At 39.3% G+C, this 21,558-nt stretch overlaps 2 protein-coding genes across 3 annotated transcripts in view; one reads left to right on the plus strand and one right to left on the minus strand.

Annotated features, from left to right (window-relative positions):
- Positions 1–4,777, plus strand: part of fnbp1l (formin binding protein 1-like) — a 57,703-nt gene extending 52,926 nt beyond the window's left edge. The window contains exon 16 of the mRNA XM_044362733.1: positions 11–4,777. Within this exon, the coding sequence (XP_044218668.1) occupies positions 11–18 (8 nt within the window). The 3' untranslated portion in view covers positions 19–4,777. The remainder of the gene's footprint in view (positions 1–10) is intronic.
- A 914-nt stretch (positions 4,778–5,691) lies between these two features.
- bcar3 (BCAR3 adaptor protein, NSP family member) overlaps positions 5,692–21,558 on the minus strand; it is an 81,966-nt gene continuing 66,099 nt past the window's right edge. For both annotated transcript variants that reach the window (XM_044361673.1, XM_044361674.1), the window contains 13 exons: positions 19,901–20,029; positions 18,389–18,514; positions 17,595–17,711; positions 16,955–17,190; positions 15,619–15,719; positions 14,405–14,539; positions 13,837–14,064; positions 12,294–12,931; positions 11,543–11,658; positions 9,554–9,725; positions 8,823–8,934; positions 7,527–7,730; positions 5,692–7,417 (listed from right to left, as the gene is read on the minus strand). In XM_044361673.1, the coding sequence (XP_044217608.1) occupies positions 7,239–7,417; positions 7,527–7,730; positions 8,823–8,934; positions 9,554–9,725; positions 11,543–11,658; positions 12,294–12,931; positions 13,837–14,064; positions 14,405–14,539; positions 15,619–15,719; positions 16,955–17,190; positions 17,595–17,711; positions 18,389–18,514; positions 19,901–20,029 (2,493 nt within the window). In that variant the 3' untranslated portion in view covers positions 5,692–7,238. The remainder of the gene's footprint in view (positions 7,418–7,526; positions 7,731–8,822; positions 8,935–9,553; positions 9,726–11,542; positions 11,659–12,293; positions 12,932–13,836; positions 14,065–14,404; positions 14,540–15,618; positions 15,720–16,954; positions 17,191–17,594; positions 17,712–18,388; positions 18,515–19,900; positions 20,030–21,558) is intronic.

Genomic DNA, 21,558 nt, shown 5'->3' on the forward strand with positions numbered 1-21,558 from the left:
GTGACTGCAGGTTCCTGAGGGCTGCAGGGTGGCCGGGCGATTTGATTGGCTGGTGGAGGGCTCACGCTGATTGCTGATTATTGGTGGTGGGGGTGACCAAGAAAGAAAGAGAGAGAGAGAGAGAGAGAGAGAGAGAGAAAGGGAGAAAGAGAAAGAAAGAGACAGAAAGGGGAGAAAAGGAAAAGAATTGGTCTGAGAGGCAGGTTTGCATGTCTGCATGCTCACAAATCCATAATCAAGAAAAGAGCGTTCTGGGTTACTAGAAGAGGGAGGATCATACAGTAGGTTGAAGAGTAGATGACCTTAAAGCCAAAAACAGGCACTTTTATCATTTAATATCTTAATGTGGTAGCCACTGGAGAAGTCCCAGGGCTTTTTTTTAACAGTTTATCTAAAGAGTAGCAGAGCAGTGAGTCTCTAAAGGCCTTTTCAGACCAGAAAACAACAACAACAACAACAACAACAACAACAGCAGCTTCAGCTAAACCTGATAACAGCAGGTCTCACTAGAAATACACACTTATCTTCTCTGCAACCAGTTTCAAGCAAGTTTGACATACTTGAGGAGAAGTGGCAGAGAACACATTTTTTTTCTTTCTGCCACTGCTGGAAGACAAAACTACTGCCAGGTATTTATCGAAATTAGCAAATGCATCAATTTGTCGCTTCCTGGTCTGTAAGAGCCTGATAAGGTGGGACTTCTGTGATGGCTACACGTCTTTTAACAGTTTTGATTAAGAGCAAATCTAATCACATCAAGGGGAACAGACCTGCTGATCTCTCTCTCTGATTTGAAAAATTCAAGGATTTTGCTTTTTACGCCCCATCCTCGACTTGAAAGTTTTAACTCGGAGAGCAGTGCAGCAGCAGGCTTTCCTCTCTTGATGTGGTGTGAATTAAAGTCAGTCTCTTCTCTGTAAGGTGCTGGTCAGAGTGTTTTGGGAAAGTTTATCTAAGCCCTTTTGTAGTGGAATTTAAGTTTATTTTATTAGCATTTATCGCTCTAATAAATGGGTTCCACAAACCACAAAATAGCATCCTGACAAAATATTCTCATCACAAATTCCACTTACTTGAATGACAGGATGTTTGAGCAACTTCATCCACTGAGGAAGGTCATGAGATGTAGCTGAAGGCTTTGGAAACAACAAGTAAGTGGACCTTGTGATGAGCATTTTTTTTTTTTTTTTTTTGGTCAAACTGCTGTTTCCAAGGTTAATAATAAAATAAACTAGCATGTCAGCTTGCATCTTTAATCTGTTTTACTTTTCTTGTGAGTTAAACATTCTTAATTTTACAGAATCACATTTTTTCCCCTTTACCATATTCCATGAATCATGCTATCAGCTATTTAATCTTTTCCTCTAAACCTTTGATCCAGCTCCCGAGAGAAACAGCAGCTCAGAATTATCAGGGTTTATCATCTTTCAGGGTCAGTTTTTCTTATTTGCTGCCACTAACAATATCAGTGCCGCACTGTTTTAACTCATCCTTGTTATCATCATCATCATCTGTGCTCTATTGGTGATGTCTGCCTGCCTGCCTGCCTGCCTGCCTAAGCCACTCTGCTCCTCATGCCTGCCTTCATGTGTCACCCAAGTTACAGTCGCTTGTCCTTAACGTGTCATTAATGTCTCCCAAACACGATCAGGCGTCTCATCTGCAACTTTATAGGAGCGTGTGTGCAACTCTGGCTGTCTGAACTGTGTTGTATGTTGAATGCAATGTCGTCATGATGTTCTAATGAGTTTCCAGCATGATTTATTTATTTATACGATCTCCCGAACAGCAGCTGGGTCAAATCAGAGCTACTCATTAGGCAGGACTATCAGATGAATACAGGACCTCTCTACTCCTCTCTTTCTTCCTCTCCTTTTCCCACCTGTCCTCCTCTTCTTCTTCTTCTCCCGGGTTGCAATTCCACCAGTTGACCAGCAGATGGCAGCGTTTCCTCACCAAACCACAGCTCAGCTCCAGCGGGACTGGGACACTTTTAATAACACCAAACAAAAGAAAAAAAAGAGGAGCTTCGATGTCTTTGCAGTCAGACTCTGCCTTAAAACTTATTGTTGTTTTACTGTGGAGGGATTATTATTATTCCACACACACACACACATATCTGGATGTGTCTGCTCTTCCACCTGACTACATCTCCCATCAGCCACCTGGGCTCAGCCCCACCTCCTTGGGGGAGGACTCTCAACTACATCTCCATGACAAGTTTTTTTTTTTTTTTTTTTTTTTTCCATTTAATCAATTGTATTTGTGAATGTGACGACACACGCGCGCATGTATCGATGACGTGTATGCACATTTTATGGAAGGCCAAACAGATCGAAAGCAGGCGACGTGTTTTTGACCCCCTTGGCTTTCCATACACATTAACTTGTAAAAGTGTGCACACGTGCCTGTGTTATACGCGTGACGTTAGTTTTTTCCATTGAATGATTTGTACATATTAACATCTTTTAATGTCATGCTGAATGTGTTTCCATGGTGATTGTTTTTAGGTTTGTTTGATTGATACTCTTCATGAGAGACAGTAAGGTTTGGATTGAACCGATGCACTTTGCCCTGAAGTACTACAGCATTTGAATCTGATTAAAAGAAAGAGTGAGTGAATGAATGAATGGATGAAGGTCTGTGTTGTCTGCGGAGGGAGTTGTGGACTTTATGAATGACCACTGTGTAGCAGCGAGAAACAAAAAAAAAAGGCTCTGGTAATTTTCTCTTACTGGTTTTTATACTCCTTTTCTAACTCTTGACGAGCAACTTTTTTTGCATGATTTTCTAGATTCTTTGAATTCATTGATTCGTCTCGATCAGCTTTTAAAGTCTATGGTGTTTTTGTTTTTTTTAAAACTAGTCACTGTATTCGTTCAATAGACTAACAAAATTACACACCTGACGTAAAGTTCGACTTCCTTTTGATGCTATTTAAGACAAAAATGCCACTAACAAACCCTCTCTTGTCAAGTTAATCTAAGCAGCAGGTGTTCACGCCTTAGTTGTGATCTGTGTTTCTTCGATGAAGCTGTGAAATGTACAGAATGATGCTGTAGATGTTGTTACTTGAACTTTCCCCAGCCACGCTACTCCACATTTCCTCTCCTATCTGTGACTGATTTGCGTCGGACGTTAAAGGGGGTGTCAATGATTTGATATATTGCACTTCCGTAAAGTCGCGAGAGAAACAGGTTAAAACAAGAACGGTCAAAATCAAGCAGCAAAAAGCAGAGATTTCTTCACTTTTAGTCCCTAAATATGGTGCAAGCTCCAAAAAAAACGCTGGAGCCTACATTTCCCATAATGCAGCTTTTATTAGACCATCATTGCCTAACTGCATCTTTCAAACTGCACACCTCCAGTTTGTAACAGAGTCATCTGGTTACAAATTTGGAGTCTTAAAACCCAAGCCAACATATCCACCATATACAACATATCATCAAGTTGAGTCGTGTGCTTAATCGCGCAATTTTGATTTATTAAATTAGCGGCGTGCCTCCTTAAGACGCCCTCTCTGCTGATTTGGGATGCAAAATGGTGCAAATGAAACAAACTTATCAGTCTCTGCAGTTTGTCAGCCTTTTACTTTTACAGTATGACGATGCCTTGTAAACCTGTGCACAGATCTATCACTGCTTTTTATTGATCTGTATACATATCTGATATTATGGTCTTCCAAATAAGAACAAACTACAGATCATCTACATGTGATTTCCTAATTTGAACTGAAAACCATGATATCAGATATGTGCAATAAAGTGTTACATGTTTTTTTTTTTGTTTGTTTCAGTTGTCATGCTGTCATACTGTTAATTAAATATTAAAGTAATTAGGGCTGCGATTAATTATTATTATTATTATTATTAATATAAATGTTTTATAAATTCTTTAGTCTATTAAATAGTCAAAAATAGTGAAAAACGCCTATCAAAAGTCCAAGAAGATGTCTTCCAATCGCTACGTTTGTTCAACAAACAGTCCAAAAAACCCAAAGATATTCAATTTACATCACATAAAACAAAGAGAAAGCAGCAAATACTCACATTTTAGAAACCGGTACTGCTGAATATTTGGCAGTTTTTGCTCGATAAATTACATAAATTAATAAACCGATTACATGACTTGTAATTAAAAATGTGCACTCACGTAAGACGAAGCCAGGCAGGACTTATTCAGATTGTGGAGGTGATATAATCCTTTGATGGATGTAACATGAGGATAAAGGGCAGTAATGTATAGAAGTAGTCACCTCTGTGTCTAGGAAATGACTTTGTGTAGCTGTCTGCAGGGCATTTTTACTAACTCATAGACTGTTTAACTCCTAAATAGACGGTGCATTTCAAATTTCATGTTTTTTTTTTTCCTTAAATTTGCCTCTTTAGTTCATTTCATAGGCATGTTTAGAGTGTACTGCCCCTTTAATCATGATTGTCAATAGCAGCTTTTCAAGTGAGCGCATTTTACCAAACATCCCATTAAAGAGTAAAGCTTCTTACTAATTAATATGCCTGTAAAAACTGTGAGCCGCATACTTATAATAGCCACTGTGCTGTAGTTTTGAATATTAACGCAAAACCACATATTAGCAGATGAGCTTTGAAATGCTAGATATGATAAAGTTTGCAGTACGTTCTTGTAAAACAGTGCTTTACTGAAACCTGCCAAGCTACTGTGAGCATGGTGCTGTTTACCACTCAGCAAAAAACCAGACATGTTCTTCTCTACATTCCTCTTCTTTTTTTAATAATAATAATAAAAAAAAAAAACCTGATCATCCTGTGGAGACTTTGTACAGATACTGGTCCGGCTGTTTAACTCCAGGGGTCGTGACGAAACCCTTTTTTTTTCTCTCTCTCTCTCTCAGCGTCAACATCTCGTCACAGCAGCAGGTACAAGATGTTTCTACAGGTTATTAACATGTCAAATCCATGTAGATCTGTGTGTTTTTACCATGTTGTATATGTTGTAATAACCGATGGCAGTACTTCTCTTTCCATTATTGTGCACATCTTTTTACTTTGAATGTTGTCAGACACTTTGTGAACAAAAATGCTTTTTTTTTTTTTTTTTTTCTTCTCTCTCTCTTCCAAGATATTGTTCAAATAAACAGCAATGAAAAGCAGATTTGTGTCGGTGCTGTTTCATCGGTGAGGGAAGAAGAAAAGTAAAGACTTTTAACAGCTGAATAAAGTCTGAATGTTTAGTTAAACGGTAACTTCTAACGTCTGACTTTGCCAGATGAGACCTGAGAGTGACGTTTAGAGTGATGGTTCATGTGAAATTAACAGTTTAATGATTTAAGTGTCTGAAATTCAGTCGCCAACATAAAGCAGAAGTAAATTATCTTAGTCCTTAAACATCAGAAATCAGCGGTACTCATGACAAAAACAGTTCAAAACAAAGCCAGAAGTATCCAGGTTTTCATCCAAGATGTGAAATCATAATTGTATTTTTAAACTCTGTCACACGTGCAAAAATAATTCAGCCGGTTTGACCTCCACAGATCATTACACCATATTTATTAAATCTTACCACAGTAGTTCATAATATAAACATTAAAATTCATCAACATCTTTTTTACAGTCAGTCTTCTACAGAAAATATATACAGTCGATTATTAACATGCTAATACGTCACATATGTACAGCTTTAGTCTCTGACATATTTTTGTGTGTCTTTTTTTTAAAATCCTGGATTCATACAGAAACAAAAGGTTGGATTCTGTTGTGTTTCTGTACAAACACTTTTATCTACATTTACACAGATAAAGCTGCTATTAATCAGCTGCTCCTGTGTAAATAATCTCTGTTCTCTGCAGATTTTTGGGGGGAAAAACAGATCTCACCCAGAAAATGTCTCAGGGAACCTTGATATTATTATAATATATATATATATATTCTATATTAACTGATGTTTTTCACTTGTTAAACCTGCAACAATCTGATCAGGTGGTTTTGTATCAAAGGTCAAAGAGATTTAAATGTTTCCTGACCAGAAGAAGAGGCCGACACCTCAATTATTCATGACTTCTGTTAAATAGTTATTATTTCTATCTAGAAAATGATTTTTCCTTCTTCTTTCAAACTATTCTCTGACTTTGTTGACTTTGACTTACACTCAGGAATCAGAGCTACTGAGGCCTTTAAAAAGACACCTGACACTTTAACTTGATCTTTTCACAACATTAACTGGAATGTCAATGATACAATTATAAAAACAAGTGCATCTTACTCTGCTGGTTTCCCTTAAAAGTCTCTCTTGTCTGTTTTGTTCTCACACTAATATAAAACGCTAGTTTAGTTGAGACAAAGCTGCATGTTTAACATTACTTTGGAGTTTCCGTTTGTGACCTGCGGCTGCTGCGTCTCCTGATCTCAGCGATGGAAACTCGTGAGTCCAATTTAGTTCTACTCAGTGGAAATGATGTCTAAACATCATTTGTCACTGTCCAGTAAATATGTCCACCTTTGGTGATTTTTTATATTATGGGATAAATTTAAGGATTACACGCTCCTTCATGAATTTAGCAGGATCTCAGGCTCATAAAAGCATTTCAAAGCTGAGAGTGAATGATCTCAAAAATGCACTTTCACCAGGTTAAACACATGTTAACTAATCCTTCTGATCAAATGTTTCTATTGTACATTATTGTTTACTGTGGTAATAGAGGTTAGTACCTCTCCAACATGCATAGGGGTGATTTCAATGTTGAAACTATGTTGTGTTGAACTCTGCAACAGTGCTTAAGGCTGTTTTTCTTAGTTCCTGAAGATGTGACATTTTGTAGGTTTAAACTGTAACTGGACAGTGACACTGTGAGCGCTGGAGAAACAGAAAGAATTCTCCTTAAATTGATGTTTGATTGTTATCTTACTGAGTGAAAAAGCTACATCTTGCACCAAACAGCACTTTGTCCAGAACAATAAGATGAAACGCTGCCGGGTTACTCAAACCGTCGAGCCTCGGCTGCAGGAGAGTCTTTTATTCGAAGTTTGATATTGAGTCGTATCCGCTACTTCAGACAACAGATCACTCTCTGACCACAGCTTTTCTGTTTAGTCGCTGCAGGGAGGGTTTTATCTCATCTTCCCTTTCTCATACCTGGTGTCTGATCCACCAGATGTTACTTTAATCTGTTTAACTGGAAGACCAAACACCATCAATCTGTCAAACATGAGTCTCTGTTTCACTGAGTTTGTCCGTATGTTTGTCGTTCGCTCAGTTTGTTGAAGTCAAATCAAGGTTTGCGTTTTGGGCGGGGGCTCCAGTTTCCGTGACAACGCAGTGAGGATGAGGTTGAATTTGCTGTAGCGATCTGATTGGTTGACTGAAGCTCCGCGGCTTCCCCACAGCAGCCGCAGCTGAAAGTCCGTCTTAAACACCTCCAGCAGGTCTTCATCACACTGGAAACCTGAACACACAAACACACACAAAATGATTTAGTTATATTGGAATAAAAAAAGATTGATATCTTCAGTTTCTATTTACTTTACAAAAAATATACAGTAACTTATTTTTACCTTGTAAGATCTTCTGTGCGTTGACTGTGTAGCTCGTTGCGTTGTGTGCGACGTCGCGTGCAGCCTCTAGGTGGCGCAGCATGATGTCACAGCCCTGGTCGCTGGTCTCCCAGAGCTCCGCCCCCTCAGGTGTGATTGACGGACGCTCCATCAAAGTGAGGAGAGGCAGCAGGAGGGGGACGCAGACCACCGCAGGGGAGGAAGCTGCAGGAGGATGAAGGAAGGTAAATTAAAAATTAAAAACTTCCGTTATTGTATTTTTGGGATAATAAAACCTTTAATTGCACTGTAGATCTTAAACTTCTTATACTTTTCATACTGAGAATCAACTACAATGTGTATAAAAGTAACTTCAAAACAACCAAAATTAAACCCTAAATGTTGCCGATGATTGTAAGTCTGCTTTTACATTAACGATTAACAGGTTTAAACACTTAATATATTTAAAAAAAACTTATTGTATTTAAATAAATGTATGAAATATGGAAAGTTTAGTCTTTGATCTGTGCCCTCAAATTTATATCAAAGATTGTGAGCAGACTGTAGATTAAGAAATGATTAATGTATTTTCATGTATTTTACAGGATGTTCGTCTTCTTGTCCATAATATGAACCTGTAACTGCCAAATAACGAGCAGCAGGACAGGTCAGGTGCTCCACAACCTCCTTGTTTTTTTTTTATTGCTGACCAAAATACACACAAATTCACATAAATCTCACGTTTGACTTCAGAAAAATGAAGATCTGCTCTTTTTCACAACAATCAGCTGCTCCTCTTGGGGTCAAGATGTTGCAGTGATGTAACTTGAACATGTGATCTGATTTATACCTCATTTACATTAGATCTGTATCTGAATATCTTATCTGGATAAGAAGATCCACATGTTAATACAAAGTGTAAATGCTTGCAGAAGATATTGCGATCAGATAAACCACATTTGCTGTGATCACATTCTGAAGAAAGAGCAGGAAATCTAATGAATTTAAGAAAGAATGACGTAATGTCCAGTTATTGCTTCCAGATAACAAGAAGGCTTATTAATACCTGGTGTAAACGGAAAGGCCTTTGGATTGGATGCTGTTATCCAAATAATGTATCCAGATACAGATCACATGTTAATACCAGTTGTATTGTAAAATAAGGCATTAAGATATGACTGTAATGTGTCTGTGTCATGAGGATCATTTTTACAGCAGCAGAAATCTAATTCTGTGACCCAGACACACAGAGGATGTGTGTATAACAGCAGCAGTAAACAGACAGATCAGTGTGTGTGTGTGTGTGTGTTTGCGTACCTGTGCCCTCATAGAGATTCTTGTAGAAAGGTTTGAGGGTTTTCTCGTAGCTGATGGCGGTCTGTGTGTAGTTCCTTCGCAGAGCTGTCCACGTTTCCTCCAAACGGCTGATCTGAACAGTGAAGAACGAACAATCAGCTGAGTCTCAGATGTTTTTAACTTTTCTATTACTTTTCATCAAAAGGCCTGAAGAGGTCAAATATGGGTCCAGAAATTGTTGGAGTAGTGGGCGAGTTTTTTTAATATCTGCTGTTAGGTTTAAAGCTTTCAACCAAACAGATTTATGAGTGAATGAGAAGTTAATCATGTTCACAATTGATGACAAATGCACACCTATTCTATGTTGACTATATACAGTACCAGTCAATTTGGACACACCTTCCCATTCACTTCAATAAGAAAATGTGTCCAAAATTTTGACTGTTACTGTATGAATTTGCCTCATGTCTTCATCCATTTTAACTCTGATGAAGACACAGTAGTGCTGAAATATGTCTGGTGGGCTATTAAAGGTTGTAAATCAATCATTGATCATGTTATGTTATATGATTTAAAGTTCATATAACACATTTTGTGTTTCTATCACTAATTACTCTGGAGGTAATCTTCTCTGAGTGAATACAAGGTCATTTGTTTACTTTTGTCTACTCTGTGTATTCAACATCATGTTTGTGTTTTGTTACCTCTGCTTGTGTGTTTTGTTGGTTTGTGTGTGTGTGTGTGTGTGTTACCTGCGGCAGGTCCAGAGCTTTCATCAGGGCCGTGAAAGCGAACAGGTCGCCCACCGTGTCCTTCAGCTCCAACGCGACGAGGATGATGCGGTTTAACGTGGACGCCCGCTCCTCCACGCTGCCCGTGCACCCCAGAATATCCACGGCGACGCCTATCGCCATGGTGTGGTGCCTAGGAGACGGAGGGAGAGGCGGATTATCAACACCACCTGATGGCACCGTAGCGCTCGTGTCTGTTTTGCTTTTGGCTTCACTCAGTTTCTAATCTGATCTTTCAGTAGCTGTCTGGTTGAAGTCTCTGTCTGCAGGGGGAATTTATTTTCAGTACAGGACGGCTTCTGTGTTTACCAGACAGGACAGTACAATCAACCAGCAGGTATGAATCACTACTGACGTCACCTCAGTTTGCAGTTTGGTGCAGGCTTCAGTTAAACCAGTATTGGCTTGTGACTCCTTAAAATAAATTAATTTCTACTCTCATCACAGGTTCTGGCCTCAATGTGGACATGAGCTGTGTTCCCCCCCTCCATCCTACAATTTGAGCCCTGTTTTTTAGCCCATTTTTGGCTTTAAAATTATGCCAAATTACTTCCTGTTTACAATATATCCATGTATATACAGACATCTATCACTGGATTACTTTGATAATGAAGAAAACTTAAAAATGTGATGATTCAAGCAAGTTCTAGTGTTATAAGGAGTGTCTTTTTTTTATTTCTAAACAGATTTAGGGACATTTATTATGATTGACATTGATGATAATATCCTCTGAAATTGTAAGTCACACTGAATCATGTCTATGTTCAGATTTGACAGAGTTATGACCCTGAGAAGGAGTTTGGCACTTAAGGTTTTTAAGTTCCTTAATTGCCTCCATGTGCTATGTGTCACAGCTACTGTTGCAGCTCCATCTGCTGACCTGACGAGCAGCCAAACAACTTGTTTTTTAGAACGCCAGCACGTCTCTCTCCCTCCACCACCACTCCCACGCCCCCCTAGAGAGGCGTGCCTCACAGTTTGAAAACCTCTGGTTTAACCAAACTGACTTTTTCCTTCTTGGATTGTTTCATATGAAAGATTTTTAAAGATCTGGTGTGCTGAAAGTATCCAGTATTTCACATAAAAAAGCCAAAATTACAGAAAAGTCTGCAAAAATAAACCCAATTTTGTGAAACAGAGATATATTTTTTACTTCCTTATCCTTTTAGCTGTCTTGTGGCCGCTAAAAATTCATTTTGGGGCCATTCGGGGGTTCCTGAACCCCATGTTGGGAGCCACTGGATTAAATTTAAAGGAACAGGTTGACATTTTGGGAAACACGCTTGTTCAGTTTCTTGCTGAGAGTTATGAGGGTTAAATGAAAAGACTGATACCACTGTCATGTCTGTAAGGTAAATATGAAGATACAGCCAGGAGACAGTTAGCTTAGCTTAGCATAAAGACTGGAAACAGGGGGAAACAAGTAGCCTTGTTCCGTCCAAAAAAATCTGCCTACCAGCACCTCTAAGGCTCATTAATTAACATGATATAAGTCGCCTGTATCAAACGTAACAGTTTGTAGTTTTATGATTATGTGCTGTATCTATTTGATGGTGCTGGTGAACTGATTTTTTTTACATCTGGACAGAAGCAGGCTAGCTGTTTTCCTCTGCTTTCTTTTCTTTATGCTAAGCTAAGATAATCAGCTACTGGTGTTAGCTTCATATATAGCATACAGAGAGAGAGAGTGGCAGAGGTATATCAATCTTCTCTTGGCAACAAAGCTAATAAGTGAATTTCACAAAATGTCAAACTATTCCTTTAAGTATGTACTGAGATCTTCATGTGTGTAAATCTTTAGAGGGCTTAAACTTCCTGGAAATCACTGATGACCTCATGTTTCACAAGCACACATAACTAAAAAGTAAGAAGTTCAGTTTCATCCTCTCATCCTGTATCTGTGTTCTAACATTTGTGCTTTTGTATGCATGTGTATATGTTTATATGTACCTTTCCATCAGGTCCAGCCTCAGCTGTCGACCATGTGGCAAGGTCACCAGCTCCAGACCGGAGGCGACGCCCATCTGACCTTTTAGCTCTGGAGACACTCCGAGTATCCTCGCAACCTGGAGGAAAACAGTTTTACAAGTGGACGTTAAAGCAGCGGTCAATTACGTTTAGTGTTTCTATTTTCCTCTCTTATTCTAGCAGAGTGTATGTGTTGATGGTTTGTTTGGTTCAGGGTTGTTTTCTTTCCGATTGATTGTCCTGCATCATGAGGATCATTTCACGGCAGCAGTAACATCAGCTTCTGAACAGAAATCTAATTTTGTGACACAGACACACAGAGGATGTGTGTATAACAGCAGCAGTAAACATGTTTACTTCCAAATTAGACAAGTGTGTGTGTGTGTGTCTGTGTGACTGGTGTCTCTCGAATTTCCTCAACACCTGTGCATGATTGTGTAAAATAGAAATTAGCAGCACCCTTTTCTAATAAGGGACCCTATCTTAAGATTTTATATGGCTGAGTTAATGGTTTTATTAATGATTGATCAATAACAACCCCCACTTTAGTTGATCAGGAAGACTCTCCAGTGAACCAGTTGACCACTTAAATTAACATTTACAGCTGCAGATTTGATGGTTTGTTGCAAAGTGAGAAACTAACACGTACAACTGCATTATTAATGAATATATTCACTATAATATAAAATATATATTTGCCAAAAGTTTTGTTTTGTCTGACTCTGGTGTGTACCTGGCAGTCGGCCATCAGCAGGTGTCTGGCGATACTGTGGTGGTTGTGGCTGAGCAGCAGCTCCTTCGCCCTCTTCAGCACCACCATCTCCAGCGGTTTGTTCTCCGGCGGCAGAAGCCGAGAGCCGAACTCCGCCGGCTGGAACACCGACTCCGTCTCCACCACCGGCCGCTGGAAACTGCTCCTCTTGCCCCGCTGCTGCTGCTGCTGCTGCTGCTCCTCCTCCTCCCTCCCTGCGTCCTCCTCCTCTTCCTCGCTGGTGTTTTCTAAGGCTGCGATGGCGTGATGGTAGGAGCTTCTATCCAGCCCTCTCCGCCCTCCCACCTCCACCTCCTCCTCTCTCCCTCCCTCCCCTTCTCTCCTCAGTCTCTCCACGTAGCTGCAGAGCGCCGGCTGGAGTTCGAGGCCGCCGTCTGTGATGGAGTTCGGTGAATTCGGTGCCTCCCACTCCAGCGGGCTGCGGGACCTCAGGTCCGCGGGGCTCAGCTGCAGGTGTTCAGTCCGTCCTGTTATTGCTTCTGAATCAGGATAATAAGCCAGTTCAGCAGGTGAAACTACAGAACTGTGTGAGTCTGCGGGGAGGAGCTGATGCTGGAACTTCAGAGGCTTCACTGGAGGGACCGGAGGAACTGTGGTGGCTGTGAAATAACAATCACATCCATTTACTTCAAAATCACAGTATATAAAGATGCATTTACTTTACTTTTTATTTATTGGTTTATTTAAGAGGGAGAGCGTACAGTAATAAATATTAGTCCCTGAACAGATGTCACAAATTCACACTAATATAAAAAATAATAATTATAATAATAAAGTCATTTAATTAGGATATGAGCACAGATGTTATTTATTAAGATTATTTATTTATTAAGAGACACTTCAGTTGAGCTGATTTAATAACTTCAAGGCTAAAGGACACATGGTAAAATATTCTTCAGCCAAATCAATTTATAATGTTTCTTTGGAATTAATATCAACTGCAGATTGATTGAGACATGTTGGCACATTGTAATTCTCCTCTTGGAGGGTCTATAAATCACTGTCCACTAAGAAAAAACATTTCAGAAATAGTTTTTCCACACTGTAATATGGACCCTGAACTCCTTTGCTTTCCTCAGATTACTGAGTGAACTGCAAACTGTGTGACTGTTGTGCTGCTTATTTTTAATGCTGTTGAATATTTAAATTTGAACTGTGAGTCTGTGCAATGCTGTTGATGGTTTTGTTGATGAATTCATTTAATTGAAAGGGAGCTAAACAAAGTTTGTATCTCTACACGTAACATTAAACACATTTCTGCCGATGTTGCATTAATGCAGCATTACTGCCAAAACTAATCTGCTGGCACACAATATAAAAAGCCTGTCTGTAGGAGCAGATAATTTTCATAATTTTATAGTAGTTAATATATTAAGACCAATAATAATTTGTTGATTTGATGATGATGAAAGTGGCTGTGTGCACCTGCCAGAATCAATATTTCCTGATAAATTATAGGTGGAAACATTTCATGACAAATAAAAAACAGCATTAGAGTAATTACCTCCACTCCTCCACGTACTACCGAGTGTTTCCATAGACGTGGAGTCCAGAGGAGGTGCGGCGAGGCTGGAGGAGGTGGAGGAGGGGTCTGTGGGATGGTTGGAGGAGCTGGAGGGGGGAAGCAGGGGCTGAAGACCGGGGGAGCGAGGCAGTCGACCCATAGGCACCTTACTGGGTTTGGGTGGCGGTTTAGGACACAGCTGGCTGTCAGAACCCCGGATGGCCTGACCTGGAAACGCACAAACAATACATAACATCGTCACATAACATTATAATTCATCAGTTGATATTAAAAGCTTTGCTGTGTTTAAGACATTTCTTATCTCTTTCTGTGACAGTGAACAGTAGAAGCCGCAATCTGTCTTTTATTTACTTTCTGATAACAAATTTGAATCACAGCAGGTGACAGCACATGAGCGCTGGGTTTAATTTAATTTCCTTTTCACATGCAAACAATGGTAGGAGTAAATAAAAAGAGGGCTTACACCTGCTGTACATGACTAAGTGCAGCTGTGTTCTTAATCAGATGCATGTAAAAATGGATTTTATTTTCTACAACGTGCACTGACCTGCCAAAGGCTCTACACATCTCCGTGGGAAAGAGGGGCTCAGTACAGGCTCACTGCCCGTCCGAAACACCGGAGACTTGGGGTTAGAGCTCTGAAGGAGAGGGTCAGGAGGCTGCTGGGGCTGCGATTTGGACCCTGGAGGGTGGAGAAGAGACAGAGAGGAGAGCTAAGATTATTACAGAAATAGAGAATATAGAATAAAGGAAAAAAAAGAATAAATGAAGGGATACAAAAAAGGAGATAAGAAGAGAAGAAAAGATTTTGAGTATAAAATGGAGAAAACTTTCGGTTTTTCGGATCATATAAGTTAGAATCATTCATTAAAAAAAACATATAAAGAATAATAATAAATAAATAAATAAAACTAGAAATATCGCCTCCGCCAGCCAGTCAAGTTGCAGTTTACATCTATGTCTGTCCAGACTCATAATATTTGTAATTAAAACTTTGAAGGAATTTAATAAAACGATCACCACAGTTTCAAGGTGGGCGCCCAAGAGTGGTGTCATTCAGTATAAGACCAAATGTGAAATATGGTCACAATCTCCCCTTCTGTTCCAGAGTTATAGTGTTGAATATTGTCCAGAAAAGCATTTATAAGATGTCATCACTTCATCATTTTCTCCTATTAGACATTCGTGTGAAACTTTGTCCTAATTAGTGTATGAATTCTTGAGTTATGGCCAAAAAATGTGTTTTGTGAGGTCACTTTGACCTTTGACCACCAAATTCTAATCAATTCATCCTTGAGTCCAAGTTGACGTTTGTGCCAAATTTGAAGAAACTCCCTCCAGGTGTTCCTGAGATATTGCGTTCACAAGAATGGTACAGATGGACAACTCAAAAACATAATGCCTCAGGCTGCAGCTGGCTGTCACCACCGCAGCAGCATAATAAAATAATAGCAAGTAAAGGCTTCAGTACGCTTCAAACAAACTAGAAGGCAAACAGTGCAGACTTTGGACAGTCTCTGGTTAAGGTGCTCTTGCTGCTGCACTCACCAAGAGCACCTTGATCATACAAAGTGATGGAAATAGTTGTGTGAGGAATGAAAAAACCCTGCTAGCCTTCACACCTTGCACACAGCTCACCTACAAAAATAGTTGGATGCAGCTCACCTGATTCTGATGTCAGAATCAGGGTTTCAAACACTGCAAGACAATCCCTCAAGTGCTTCATCTGAAGCATCTCATAGTCTTAACAATCTTACTTACCAAGCGGTAGGAAGCTTTCCGATTGGTGCGCTTTGAGTGGGCGTCGCCTCTCCTGGGCGTGATTGAGACTTGCTGGTTGGCTGCCGCAGCGATCCTTCAACCTGTGTGTGACGGATGTCAAAAACTCACATAAATAAACACACATATGTATAAACACATGCAGAGAAGGAATAAACTATCACATTTTGAATCAGCTATAATATTAATAGTGGATGACACGACAACCTCAATATGAAAGAAAATGATCATCATCCGACTACAGAACTTTATAGCGTCTTTCAGCTCATTATTTTAGTTTCCCAGGATCTGTCTCAACGCTCTAATCAGCATCATTTACAGCCGCAGCAGTTTGGTTTTTTTGGTTTTTTTTGTGTTTTTAAAGAAAAAGCTCTAAAAAGCCACTGTGCACTACCTGCTCAGCACACAAGTTGGCAACTAGTTAGTGAACAAGGTGGAAAATGTAGCAGCTGAAGAGCCAGATATTTGTGAATATTTGACCAGCTGATCAGAGACTCAACTCCAAATGAATACTAGTGTTGCTCTGTATCTACTGGATGTGTAAATAGGCAACTGTTTGCCACGTTCACCATACCAGCTGTATATGGTCATATGTTAGTTTTGTGTTTTTGTCAATTTAGAATAAAATGCACAAGCTACTATAGAAAGAAAGAAAAACAAAGTCAGTTTTCCTTTATCCGCTCTTTTTTTGTTGTTCCAAAGCCTTTTCTCTCTCTTTCGCCCGTCTCTTGTCTTTTTCCTGTTATACTCCAGACCATATATTTATCTTTTCCGTGCTCCCGCTCTGTCTCTTAACTCAGACAGATATGGACTCCATACATTATGCTCCATGCACTCCTAAGCAGCGTAAAATTACACACTTCTGGTCCTTATCATATACCAAAGTCATACACTGTGTCTTTATTTATAGAGGATTTACGCTACATATGGAACATGTCATATATACAGCCCGTTGCCTGGGTGATGGATGTAAACACCTCGAGGCTGTAAGTTAAAAGCTTAAAAGCATGGAGGGATTTAAGGGCTTGATTTAAGTCTTTCAGAGAGTGTGTGAGGGAAACAAAGAGAGGAGTGGGTGAAAGTGGGTCTCCATTTTTTAAATATAGCAGACAACATTGTATGTAGTGTGTAGCCCACCACCCACTTTCAGTAATGGGCTCGTGGTGCTCGAAGATTAAACGTACGACGGTCTTTTACACGGTTTTTGTCAAATCTATCAATATGTGATCGTCTACAAACAACAAACACGTATTACTCAGCTGATTACTGACAAATATTAGCGGTTTGTTGGTAATCAGCACGTTTGTTCTGTACAAACCTGAGCTGGTTGCCTCGACTCATGCCGTTGTCTTGGCAGTGCGTGCCCTCGTGCACAGTGTGTGTGCTGTCGTGCGTGTGTCCGTTGGTGATGTTGAGGCTTAGACGCTTCTGACTCCGCTTCTCCTGCTCCATCAGCCCCGTGTCTCTGTGATTACCAGACAGTCCGTACTTCTCTTCCAAGCAGCGGAGCGGCAGCCCGCGGTTAATTGGCTGGAAGATAATGGCTCCTACCACCTGAAATATGAATAAACAAATAGAAAAAAGAGATAAAACAAATTATTGGGATGGTAAAAGTACAGTAAGTAGAAAATTCAAGAACTGTACACTCTCTGAGTTGGGGCACAAATCAGCAGGAAAGGTGTACAATAATTCTGTCCAATCAAATTCCTTCCAGAGACTAATTTTAATGACTGAGTAATAATTATTTTAAACACAAACACAAAGTTATGTTAATAGGATGTGTTTGAATCAGAGAAAAAACAAACATTTACAAATGCTGTTAGCAAATTAAGCCATGAAAAACAAAAACAAAACTATTTATGTATTACTGACCACTGAGAAACCAGCTATAATAAAACACATCTGCAGATTTTCTCCCCGTTGGAACGGGTTACCTATAAAATCTTGACTGAACCCACCTGGGAGACGGGTTTTCTGTTGCCGACGTAGTATCTTATAAGCGCAGGGACGCTGTCAAAACCTTCTCTTTCCAGTCGGTACTCGACTCTGGAGTAGGCTTCGTTCAACATCACCACCTAAAGGAGAGACGGGACGAATTGAGTCATTTATTAGTTTATATGTTACTGTAGGTGCAGCTGCAATAATACACTTTTTTTTAAGTGTAAATAAAGAACACATCTGCTATTGTGACCTTGACAAATTCAGATTATAACTCCATGAAGCACTTTTTTAAACATATTGACACTGAAAATCAACAGTCAGCAGCTTTCAGTTTCTTGTTTTACATTGATTGAGGCTGTTTCATATAAAACTGAGGACAGCTGCTCTCAGCAGGAGTTGATGGACCAAACAATGACTGAAGACCAACAAATAGTGGACTTAAGTTTGACATTGACAGGATGCCCTCAAATGTTTGTGACCTCTAGTGGTCGAAAGTCACTTAAAGTATTAACAAATATTAACAAATGAGGCGTGTCATGGCGCCGTTCTTCCAGTGTTTTCGGTTGTCTCTTAGGCGCCACAGTAGGTTGTTTATAGGATTTGAACTTTTATAGGATTGTTGCTGTAATTTTATTCATTATTTTACAACAGCACGACTGGCGAGGACACTCTTGAAAAAAAGATCTTTTTATTTCAATGAGCCTTTTCATTATTAACTAAAAGTCATATAAAATAATATTTTTGCGAGGTAGTGGTATGACTTTAAGAACATTCAAGTGTTAGTTTTCTATTATTACATATATAGTCTTACCTTCTTGTTGATTTTAAAGTGCTGAGCAGCATTTCTCCATTGGGAAGTAAGAACATAACTTCCTGGACTGGACAGCGAATCACGGATCAGGAAATCTCCATCCCGCTGCACCAAGTTTTCTGCAACCTGGAACAATACAGAGGGTTACATGTGGGAACGCACACACATACGCAGGCACACGGTGCTTGTTTACAGTACTAACATTTAATTAAATCTAACAATGGTACGCTGTTGTACTGTTACCTTCTTTATGAGCTCAGTGCCTGCTGGTCTGCAATGTTTACGTAAGATATGAAGATATTTAAAACCTCAACCTCTCGTTTGTCCAGCGAGAAAATCTTCTAGTGGATTTACTTTGATTTATACTTTGACTTTTACATGGAAAACCAGCTCTTTGACTAATTCTTCAACTCATCTGTAGTGCAGATTGAAGAAATCTTAACTCAACATCCACTTACTAGATTTTTCCAGACATTTTAACCACACCACATGACCTCACGTTTCACACTTAAAGTGACAACTGAGCTGTCTCTAGAAGATGCAGCTGAAAGCTCTAGAAAAACATAGTAAGAGGACCTTGATTTAAGATGAATATTAAGATTTGTAATTTCCAAACTTTCTTGCCATATATGATTTTAAACTTCATATTAGTTTTCGGCTGTTGGTTAGATGAAACAAGCAATATGAACACTTTTTAACGTTGTATAGACAAAGCTATTTATCAATTAACTGAGAAAATTATGGGCTGATTAGTTGATAATGAAAGACCTACAGTACATGCAAACATAAAAGCTTTTAAAAGTCTAGATGCAAAACTCTTCTCGTCTTCATTAACTTCTAGCTCTTATTAAATAGGAACAGATGATCAATATTAGATTACACTCCACTGAATCAATACACAATTAAAAGCAGGGCAACGGGACATCAGGAGGCAAAAAAAATCATGAGCTTCAATGTTTCATTCAGAAATTAGAACTAAGTTTTGGTTTAACAAGTAACAAAAAGGCTGAAAATCTTATTTTTATTTCCATTTACTGTAGCTCTCTCTCTCTCTCTCTCAGTCACACACACATGCACACACGCACACACACATGCACACGCACAATTACAGACTTTAATTAAGCAAGTGTTTGTATAGTATATAATGGTAGTTTAGTTTAACCAAAGGAAGCAGCTTATTAAAAACGATTACATCTCAGAGCGAGCTTTCAGAGCGAGCTAACAATCTCTCTCTCTCTCTTACACACACACACACACACACACACACATATACACACATATACATACACACACACACCATAAAGAAAGAGTCTTTTTATACACTTACCCAATGTTACAACCCGAGCTCTGCTGCTGAGGCCACTATTTAAGCTATAATCTTCCTATGAGCGCTGTGTGTGCAGTGTGGCAGTTTAATAATAGGTGATCTGGTTCAACAAGTTTTTAACCAGGCTTTTAAAAAGGGAGGGGACTCATGACTCAGATTTATGTGTGCGCATACATGTGTTTTACCTGTCTGGGTATCGCTCCGTGGTACCATGCGTGGCTTCTGGGCTCCTCGCAGTTCATCTTCAGTTCTTCCTCCAGCTCTCTGCGGAGCTTCTCTGAAGGACAGTCCAGGATGAACTGATCTCTGGAGAACTGCAATAAAAAAAAAAACATAGAAGGAGAACTCACTACTGTGACTGTGTCTGTGGGAAAACACGCAGAAACAGACCTCAGTGTTTTCAGTCATCCATCCGTAGCGTTGATGGCAGCTAATGTTATATATGTTTCCTATGTAGACAAGTGAATTTTAGCTGTTGCGAACATCAGAGCGGTAAAGCTTTACTATCAGGTTTCTCGCTAAAATAAACAATAATGAATCCAAAGCTCAAAAGCACAGACACGGCGATAAAAAATATTGTTCCTTTGAGATCAGAGAAGTAAAAAGAAGCATGTGAATAGAAAAAGAGTTAAAGGTAAAAGAGATGAAGTACAGACAGAGGAAATAAGGGCAGTTGATGTGATTATGTAAAATGACTCCTCAGCAGTTGCATCTGTCACCGACCAGATTATTTATGTCCTTGTTTTATTTGAATAGTTTTTATAGGTCTGAATAGGTAAATTGTGGGGATAACGTGGACAAAAAAATGTAGTGTAGTAGAAATATGCCCCTTTTTTCTGCTTTTCTATCCTGTTAATCATTTTGCGACCCCTAAGATTTACCTTGCGAACCCACAGGTTGTAGCTGCAACAACAGCACTTAATGTGGAGCTCAGTCATCATGCAACAATGCTCAGGTGACATATTTTTAAATACGTCTTTTTTTATGAGATTTTAGCAATATCAATAATGTAAATGCAATGTTTTTTATCACCACCACTACTACTACTATAACTCAATCAGTGTCCCATGAGGATTCTCGCATGATCTTGTGCATCCAGCTGCCTCACAAGTTAAGACGGTGATTGACAAGTTTTTTTTTTTTGAAAGTGCCTTCAGTTTCCAAGGACGACTTCTCAGATTGGATTTAAATTGTAGCCGTTTTGACTCACAAAGTGTTTTTGTAAGATCCAAGAAACACATGTCTTCTTAAAAAACATGAGGCCTTTTTAAGAAGATGAAGTCAAATCAAGTCAATTTTATTTATATAGCCTATAACCACAAATTTGCTTCAGAGGGCTTTATGATCTGTACAATAATAAATTTGATTTTACGTGCCTTTCACATGACACAAGGACACTTAATATACAGAAGAGAAAGCAGCTTGGCTAAAAAGATGGTTCTTAAGTCAAGATTTAAAAGCAGTAATGTGATGTACCAGAACACACACACACACACCCTTCACCTTCCCACCCTATTATAAAACAATGTTGATCGAAGGTCACTGGAAACATAAAATATAGAATAACAAGACAGTGGAGATGTGAAAACAGACAGATTCAAGTTATTCTTATTCAGACACTTGACAGATGACAAAATGATTGATCAGTGAAAGTTTAGAAGATCGAACAGTGAAGGACAGAAAGATCTGGTAATAACATGACAGGCTGCCGAGTCAGCACAACCACCTGCACCATGATACACACACACACACACACACCACATACCCCACACACACACACACACACACTTACATGACAGCTGCTGGGTCTCTGCATAGCTCCCTCTTTCTCTCTTCCTGAGAC

This window comes from Thunnus albacares, chromosome 9, assembly GCF_914725855.1.
Source record: "Thunnus albacares chromosome 9, fThuAlb1.1, whole genome shotgun sequence".
Taxonomy (NCBI): Eukaryota; Metazoa; Chordata; class Actinopteri; order Scombriformes; family Scombridae; genus Thunnus; species Thunnus albacares.